General features: G+C 37.6%; 1 protein-coding gene across 1 annotated transcript in view; it reads right to left on the bottom strand.

The window, feature by feature from the left end:
* The window catches only part of SCAF4 (SR-related CTD associated factor 4), a 62,695-nt gene that overhangs the window by 23,601 nt on the left and 29,195 nt on the right, over positions 1-9,899 (bottom strand). The window contains exons 7-11 of the mRNA XM_012809673.2: positions 6,182-6,378; positions 5,742-5,850; positions 2,130-2,294; positions 1,486-1,574; positions 655-845 (exon numbers count right to left, since the gene is read on the bottom strand). Of these exons, the coding sequence (XP_012665127.1) occupies positions 655-845; positions 1,486-1,574; positions 2,130-2,294; positions 5,742-5,850; positions 6,182-6,378 (751 nt within the window). The remainder of the gene's footprint in view (positions 1-654; positions 846-1,485; positions 1,575-2,129; positions 2,295-5,741; positions 5,851-6,181; positions 6,379-9,899) is intronic.

Here is a 9,899-nt window from a genome sequence, read left to right as displayed (position 1 = left end):
TTTTTGGTTGTAGCTGTCATTGTTTTGGCGGGCCTGGGCTGGATTCGAACCTGCCACCTTAAGTGTATGTGGCTGGCGCCTCAGCCACTTGAGCCACAGGCACCAAGCCCTTTTCCACCTCTTGAGAGTTTATGGTTTTTCTTTTATGCTGTGTCCTAGGTAATAAGCCTTACAGAGTCTGGAATTTTACATATGCCAACTGTGAATTAAAATCTTAATAACTTAACATGTCTAGCACACCTTATTAAACATATTCTTAAGACATTTGATGAAATTCAAGAGATAATGCAAGCTAATATATTCTATAAATTATACATCTTTATATAAGTTAAAGAGTAGTAATTATTCTACAAAAAACCCTTCACATTGTGTACAGGAGAGCTAATTAATGGTCTTATAGTACAAAAGTATAGTACAAAGACATGCTATCACTTATCACTGTCAGTCTGGTTCACTCCTCACTGCTGCTTTATAGTAAAAAGCAAATAAAAGAGTATAAATCAATGCATAAATAAATAAAACATGACAAAGCAATATTCAGAATAAAACCCAACACAATTAACATTTCAATTATGCCCTTGCTAACAAGAAGACATTTTAAACCCATGACATGAAAAAACAATGCAGGAATTTTACATATAAAGGCTTTCTTACCACTTGCAGTTTCTGGTTTGACTTGAGGAAGGCCTTTTTGCCGACGTTCCCGTTCTTTTTCTCGATCCCGTCTTTCTTGGGATCGAGATCGGGGAGAATGTCGGCGTCTATCCCTGGACCGAGATCTAGAACGTCTATGACGAGACCTTCGAGATCTAGAACCAGATCTAGATCGTCTCCTTTTTGGTGACCTAATGTTTTCATGAAGTTAGAGAATGAACAGTACATAGGAAAAAACCAGAAAACTTAAGTAGTACATACTAATTAAAAAAAATACAACTAGGTAATTTAATGTCTGAATATATAGGAATATAAGAGTATGAAACTCATTTTGAAGATTTTTAATGTCTCAAGTTAGAAAGCATACACAAATAATTTAAACAAAATAAATAAGATTGTCAGCTTATAAAAGTCTCACCTTCACAGTACCTCTGGCAGTATACTAAATTATTTCTGTAGGAAGCTAATGGCTGAGATATAGTACTATTCTTATCTACCTTCTTAGTAACAGAAAAGACTTCTGTAATCCAATTATGGCATTACCATGACCTTTGCACTTTGTAGGCTGATAAAGCTGTAAAGGAACTTTCAATGTAGAAGTCTTCTAATACCACATACTATGTGCCTACATTTTGGCATCTGAGCAACTCAAAGAGCAAAAAGGTGTATAAGATAATCTTAGATTTTTTTCAATCAATACTTCTCTTTTCTATACAAATTAGCAATAGTTATACTAAATGTTAAGTTTATTAACACTGAATGTAAATCCAATTTGATTTTAATCTGTCTCCTAAAACATACAAGGTTGGAGAAACATTTTCTATAATTTACCTGGATGCTGACCTGGATCTTGATTTTCTATTATCAGACATATGCCGTTTAACCTCTTGAATACAAGGTTGTTGTTCTACTTCCATTTCCTTAAAACCCAAAACAAAAACCATCAAGAAAAAAATGAAAACTACAAAGGTAAGAAGACAAAATCCAAAGAATGCTAAATCAAAAATCTCTTGCCTAGAAGCAATCCTCTTTTGGTTACTTGGGACCAAATTACTAATTCAGTATTGACCATCCATCATCAAAATAAAAATCTTGTACATGGTTTACAAGATTAAAAGAAATATTTCTCTACTTCTACAAGTTATTTGGCCTAAATTACATGCCATATTAATAAGCCATCATCTAAGGTGTGAAGAAAGTACTGGTTAAGGCTTCTACACTCAATCCCCACAGAAACCTATGGAAATTGGTAGTATTATTACATCTACTTCCTAGATAAAAAACTTAAAAGCACAGAAAGAATTTAATATGTGCCCAGGGTCTTTCTTGAGGTATGATGCCATGGCACTCTATCCAGGTGACAAAGTGAGACTCTGTCTCAAAAAGCAGAAATAAGCAAATAAGCAAGCAAATAAGCAGAAATCTGCATGTGTAAGTCAAGGCAACCAAAAGATAATCTGAGAATGAAATTTTACCTGTTGATGTGGCTTCTGTGTGAGGGGTTCATTTTGTGTCTGAAAAGTGGCTTGGAAAGGTTGAACTGGTGGAGTTGGAGGAATTACAGGCTGAGCCATGGGGGGAAATGGCGGTGTAGGAAGAAATCCAAATCCTGGCATCTGTCCATTAGGAGGAAGTGGAACCTTCCATTTTTAAAGAAAGTGTATGAGTAGAATTTAAGTAATAGCAAAAATAATTTGACAACCTTTAATTACTTTAAATAAAACTAATATATCTTTAACAAGTTTTGGTAAAGGAAAAGCTACAGTGATACTTGATACTGTTTAACAATTTTCAGAGATACAATCTTTATCCAAAAAACTGTTACATATCAAGTATATATACATTAAAAATCCTGTAACTCTTCAAGAAAAAAATCCTATAACTCATTTCAAAATTATAAATACACAGGTTTGGGCTTGGCATCCGTAGCACAGTGGTTATGGCGCCAGCCACATGCACCGAGGCTGGCCAGCTAAATGACAACTGCAACAAAAAAATAGCCAGGCATTGTAGCTGGCGCCTGTAGTTCCAGCTACTTGGCAGGCTGAGGCAAGAGAATCGCTTAAGCCCAAGAGTTTGAGGTTGCTGTGAAAGCTGTGACGTCACAGTACTCTACCGAGGGGAACATAGTGAGACTCTCTCAATAAATAAATACATATATAGGTTTGGTTTTAAATATTCAAAGAAACACCTTCCTTTAGATAAGGAAGCAATGTGATACACTGAAAAAAATAATCACAAAATATTCTTTCTAAATTATTTACAAATTTTCAGTAAGTGTTAAAACATTGAACATACCTCACAAGTTTTCTTTTTTTACACACACAGGTTATGTATAACAGAAGGGCAGTGTTGAATGATAGCCCCCCCCCCCAAAAGATATCCAGATTGTAATTCCTGGAGCCTGCAAATTTGTTACCTTACACTGCAAAAGGGACTTTGCAGATATCATTAGTAAGGATCTTATAATGGGCAAATTATCCTCAATTATCTGGGAAGGTCCAATCTAATCACAACGTCCTTACCAAGAGGGAAGGACAAAGGACGGCCAGAGTTAAGAAAAAAAAAGGCCAGGTGCTCATGCCTATAATCCCAGCACTCTGGGAGGCTGAGGCAGGTGGACTGCCTAAGCTCACAGGTTTGAGACCAGCCTGAGCAACAGTGAGACCCTGGTCTCTAAAAACAAAAAAAAATGGCTGGGCGTTCTGGCAGGCACCTATAGTCACAGCTACTTGGGAGGCTGAGGCAAGAGATTCCTTGAGTCCAGGAGTTTGAGGTTGCTGTGAGGTATGATGCCATGGCACTCTATCCAGGTGACAAAGTGAGACTCTGTCTCAAAAAAAAAAAAAAAAAAAAAAAAGAGTACCTCAGAGAAAGCAGAGATAGAGTGATGCTCTCTGATGGGCCCACAAGCCAAGGAATATAGGCAGCCAGGAGCCACTGAAAAGGGCAAGGTCTCTCTTCAGAGCCTCCAAAAGAAACCAGTCCTGACAAGGACTAGATTTTAGCTCCCTAAATTCACTCTGGACTTCTGACCACTAGAATTCTAAGAGAATAAGCTTGTGCTGTCTTAAGCTGCTAAGTCTGTGGTGACTTGTTTCAGCACCAACAAGAACTAAGACAGGCGTAAAACAACCCAATGACAATGGAAGCTCCTACATGCCGGTACTCCTGGAAGAATCTCACATGGTGGCAGGAGGCATAGGTAAGAGGGGTCCAGACAGCAAATATGTGTGCAAAGGGCACTAAGTGTGGCTATGGCCCAGAGCTGGAGACAAGAAATGATGGAAATTGACTGCAATGATGGGCAGGGCCAGGTTGCTGCACAGGGCCCTACATTCTTGCTAAGGAGTGAGGGTGTCAGCTGATGGTGATTAAGGAGCCAGTGAAAGATGTTAAGCAGGGAAGGGATAGGGTCGGAGCAAAAGCAGTGCCCATTTGAATCAAGAGTGGATTCAGGGGACCCATCAGATGGCTGTTATAACAGGCCTGACTGGAGATGACAAAGACCTGTGTAATGACTTTTGAGGGGCAGCTTCAGTGGGGGATGGAACAGAGCCAGGCCAGAGGATGGTGGAATATGGGAGTGGGGAGAGGGAGGAGTTCAGCATAACAGCCAGGATTTGGGCACAAGGGCCTCTGGGAAGTGCAGAGGATATGGATGTGAAATTAGATTTAGAGGGGAAATGGGTAAGTTTATCTCTTTTTTCTTTTTGAGACAAGAGTCTCACTCTGTTGCCCAAGCTACAGTGCTGTAGCATCAGTCTAACTCACAGCAACCTCAAACCTCTAGATTCTAGCAATCCTCTTGCCTCAGCCTCCTGAGTAGATGAGCCTATAGGTTCCTGCTGCAATACCCGGCTAATTTTTGACAGATGGGGGGCTCGCTCTTGTTCAGGCTGGTCTCAAACTCCTGAGCTCAAGGGATCCTTCTGTTTTGGTCTCCCAGAGTGGTAGGACTACAGATGTGAGTCACTGTAATTAGTCTTCATATTTTAAATAAGGATTATAAGGCTTGGAGCCTGTAGCTCAGTGAGTAGGGTGCCATCCACATATACTGAAACTGGTGGGTTCAAGCCCAGCCAGGGCCTGCTGAAAAACAGACAACTGCAACCAAAAAATAGGCAGGCCTTGTAGTGGGCGCCTGTAGTCCCAGCTACTCAGGAGGCTGAGGCAAGAGAATCGCTCAAGCTCAAGAGTTTGAGGTTGCTGTGAGCTGTGATGCCTCAGTACTCTACTCAGGGCGACAGCTTGAGACTCTGTCTCAAAAAATAAATTAATGAATAAATAAATAAATAAGGTTATAAAATACTTTTTGAACCCGATTCATTGATAAGTCATTAAAATCATATCATTTTCGTATTACCATATAGACAGAATGGATCGAACACAATACAGATAACAGAAAATAACATATTGTGAAGAGATTTCTCAGAATAGTTTCTAAACTTAGGCCATAAGGCAGTATTTCCCAAGGCTAGTTGTACAACAGAATCACTGCAGAATTTAAAAAACAGATTTCCTAGAATGATGGTGGCAGTGGAGGGCCAGGATGTGTGTTTTTAAAAAATATCCCTCTCCTTGTCCCCGTAATTTAGATGCATAGCCAAGTTTAAAAAACTCTGACTCAGAAAATTTACTGGAACACATCCAATGAACAACTCTAACTTCCCACAACTCTTCAGTGTGCTATGTATGCTTCTTTCATTGAAGCTTTTAAACTATATCCCTGAATGTTGAGAACTGAAAGCCCTCTAATGTATCTAATCACACAAATTACATAAAAGGCCCCTGAAAAGGAAATAGCTGTGTAACTAAGTATGTCAGACTATAAAACCATAATTTCTCTCTAAACATTTTAACTAAAATACCTATTCCTAAAATATGAACATGTAATATTTAGCATACTTGTTTTAATTAAAGCAAAAAGCAACTCAAAACAGTTATACATTCAACAACTTTTACAGAAGGTGGAGTATTACTTAACCAATCACATAGCTATATAGTGTTCTGTGAAGTACAAACCATACAGTGTAATTAATAGATGTTGAATTATTAAAACTCAACTGTAAGAAAAATGCTTGTACCTGATGGTGCATTGGATCCTGTTGTATTCCCATCATTCGAGGTTGAAACTGATCCATATTTTGATGCTGTGTGTATGCTGGCTGCTGCATGCCATCTCCAGGAAATCCACTAAAAATAAGGCAAGTAATCTTTTTTACCCATTCAAAAGCACAAGACCCTCAGCCACATTCATACTACAGAAACATAGGCTATGGTTGAGGATTCATTAGTAATCAACATTTAAAAAAATCATACATAGCATATTTATCTATTTACTAATCTATACACTCAGTACTATGTCCAACATGAAAGCCACTTTTTTATCGGGGGAAAATCCATAATATCACAAATTTTACAAAACAATGACTCCAATGAAAATTACTTTGATTGCTAAATGTTACTTAGAACATGCTTTACAATTCTCTATTTACCAAAGAATTAAAAAAAGAAAGAAACTCACAATGGTGCCTGTGGAGGAGGAGGAGAGGCAGCAGTGGGGGCAGCAGCAGCAGCAGCAGCAGCAGCAGGCACAGTGGTGGTGGGTGTGGGAGGCACAGCAGCAGCAGGTGCTGTCGTGGTGACAGCAGCAGCATCCTCTTTCTTTGATTCTTCCACAGCTTCAGGCTCGTCGTCATAATCAAATCTATCAAGCAGCTTCTGAAGAGAGTATGTCAATATTCCATTTTAAAACTGAGACAGATTCACTTCACAAAAATATATGTACCACTATCTATAACCCCACCATACTGTCATGTTCGATTTCATTTTCCCACATGCCCCTGGGGACTGTGGTACACAGACATAACCAATTTTTACACAAATGCCATTTTGGAAAAAATACAAAGTTTAACTTTGCCTTCCTTCCCAAATTATAACTACAGTATTTTTTTTGACTGTTTCTCTATTTTCTATCTGCTTATTTCCTAATTACTTTAGTAGCACATATAACTTTCTAAAATATTCATTTACCTCCTAGACTAAAAACTTTTAGAACTTTGTGCACATGAAAATGGATCTACATTTCAGTCAGCTATAAAATGTAAAAAAAAAAAAAAAAAAAAGGATTATCCTACCCAATTACTACAAAGGCATACAGAAAAACGTCCATATCCTATCTGCTCAAGAATATACGAATACGTGAAACAGAAAAACAAGAGAATGGTATAGGACAGGGACACAAAGATGTCTCACCACTTGTTCATTAGCTGCTTTCTTAAAACCTTTCGACTTTCATTAAAAAAAAAAAAAATGATGTCACTTTATGAGATCACATGTCCAGAAGAACAGCAATTTAAAAATAAGACTTACTCAGAATGGAAAGAAACATATTAGACACATACTAACAGTTTTCAGATTACAGACTTCACCATCCCAAGAACCCTACAAGGGAGATAAGAGTCTCTTCACAGGCAAACTAAGGCTCAGATTGTAAAGAAACATCAAGATTACACAGTTAGTGAATGGTGGAATCAGGATGTGGAGAATGGTCTTTTTAACTTCAAAGCAAAGCCCTCAGTCCCTGGCCATGAACAAGCCATCTTTTCTTTCAAGCTGTGCCCATTCTGCTCACGTATTTCAACCTCAAATGTATCAATTTGTGTAGTTCTATAATAGTTATGCCCACAAATTTTGGTTCTACTTTACTGAACAACAGATTTCTACATTAGGAAGGGAAATCCTTTCCTTGGACAACACAGCTTATAGGACTAAACCAGTGTTCAAAGTGTTTTAGGACAGAGCTAACTTGAGGTTTTTTCTTTGTAATTCTAGGTCAAGCAATTCAAAGTTTTTATAGGATTCCTTTTCTAAAACTTGGTGAAACAAACATTGACCAACTCACTTAAGGTAAAACATTAGACAAACTGTAATTCAAGTTAATAAGATAAAGATGCTATCATGGCTTTTACTCAGTATTTTTCTCAAAGTCCTTGCTATCAGTACAATAACAAAAGAAAAAGAAACAGGCATAGATAGATATTAATTAAAAAAGTTATACTTAGCAGCTAGCTACCTACACAATTTAAAAGCACCAACTAAAAAACAAAGCATTAATGCCATGACCATTTTTCTTTTAGAGACAAGTTCTTACTCTGTTCTACAGACTGCAGTGCAGGGGCATGACAGCATCTCACTACAGTCTTGAGTTCCTGGCCTCAAACAATTCTATCCTCTCAGCCTCCCAAAGTGCTGGGATTATAGGTGTGAGCCATTGTGCCCAGTCACTATGACCATTTATAAGATAAAACACTGTTTATACATGGTGTTATCATTAACCATTAAAAATGAAAGAAAAACATATTAAGACCTCTAACAAGGAGAGATTTTAAGTAAAAGGAGATTCCGTATGAGAGGCTATCAGTACTTAATAGATAAATTCAAAGGAATTCTAACATCTGGAAAAATATACTGTAATGGTTAATTTTATCTGTCAACCTGGCTAGGTAATACATTGCCCAGTTATTTGGTCAATTACCAATTCAGATGTTGTTATGAAAGCGTACATTGGATGAGACTAACAATTAAATAAGCCAACTGTGAGTAAAGCAGACTGCCCTCCATAATGAGTGAGCCTTAATCAGTTGGAGGCCTTAAGAATAAGAACTAAGGTTTCTTAAAGAAGGAATTCTCCTCAAGACTGTAATATAGAAACCCTGCCAGAGTTTTTAGTCTGCTGCCCTGTGGAATTCAGACTCCAGCCTGAATGTCTAGTCTACTGACTTGTTCACAATTTTAACAACAAATTCCTTAAGATAGATCTCTCTTTCTAGCTAAACAGATACAATTATTGGTTTTGTTTTTCTGGAGACCCTTGACTAATACAAATCACCAAGAATAACCAAAGAAAGTTTGAAAAAAGAGTAACAGAATGTATGTGGAAGTGAGGGGGGCATAGGAGAGGCAGGAAAGCTAGAAATGAAATATAGTATATATGTTACAAGTATTTCAACCATTACGATGCAGAAATAAACAAATATATTAGTGGCACAGAACAGCGTCCAGAGAAATAGAATAAGAAACATAAAGGAATTTGTGGATGAAAAGCAGTGAGGGAGAATTATTTTCAAAAATGTTAAGACTTAACTATGTTGAACCATAATCTAAAATAGATTACAGAGGCACTAAAGAGAAAAAAACAAACAAAAATATAAAAGTACTAAAGAAAATATAGAATTATTTTTCATTTCTCTTTTTTTTTTTTGAGACAGAATTTCACTCTGTCGCCCTCAGTGGAGTACTGTGGCGTCATAGCTCACAGCAACCTCAAACTCTTGGGCTCAGGTGATCTTCTTGCCTCAGCTTCTTGAGTAAATGGGACTGCAGGTGCCTGCCACAATGCCTGGCTATTTTTAGAAATGGGGTCATGCTCTTGCTCAGGCTGATCTCCAACTCCTGAACTCAGACAATCCACCCGCCCTGGCCTCCCAAGTGCTAGGATTACAGGATGAACCACTATGCCCAGACCTTAGAATTATTTTTTTAATACAGATAGGGAGAGTCTTGCTAATCACAACATTGAATAAAAAACCTAATAAAACCACAAGTATAAGAATTTATGTTCACATGTACACAGAAATAAGTTTGAAAGAGTATACATCAACAAATCTGTTCAAACTATAGTGTGAAATTGCTTCCCTTTTACTTTAAGTTTCTGTATTATGTATTTTCTTCTCCTGTAAGCATATATTCCTTTTTTACTCAAAAAATTCACTCAATCTTCTGTTAATCAGTAGCGACCAATAAATCACTAAGATATAATGAAAACCAAAATTTACTACATGGATTTTTAATTTGGACTACCATCAGTAAAGTTCCTCTATCTTATAAAAAAGGCAAGAGTGGAGCTGTTTGGGTTAAAATTTCAACAGGAAGCCCTCAGCTATCCATGTCCAGCAGACCCATATTCTTGTTGGTAGCTTCCTTAACATGCCTTAGGAACCAAAAGGTGTAACAGAGCAGCTGAAAGACACTGGAACAACCCAAACTCTCACATTATAGATATGGTAACTAAGATTTTTACAGCAAAAAAATTAAAAGTAACATAAAAGATTATTAGTAGGCTAGGCACCTTTTGCACAGTGGTTCAAGTGCCAGCCATGTACACTGAGGATGGTGGGCTCAAATCCAGCCCGGGCCAGCTAACAACAATGACAACTAGAACAACAACAACAAAAAAGTTG

Source organism: Otolemur garnettii, unplaced genomic scaffold (assembly GCF_000181295.1).
Source record: "Otolemur garnettii isolate 467f Iridium unplaced genomic scaffold, OtoGar3 scaffold00111, whole genome shotgun sequence".
Lineage (NCBI taxonomy): Eukaryota > Metazoa > Chordata > Mammalia > Primates > Galagidae > Otolemur > Otolemur garnettii.
The sequence above is the reverse complement of the archived record's forward strand: the minus strand, read 5'-3'. Positions and strand labels throughout refer to the sequence as shown.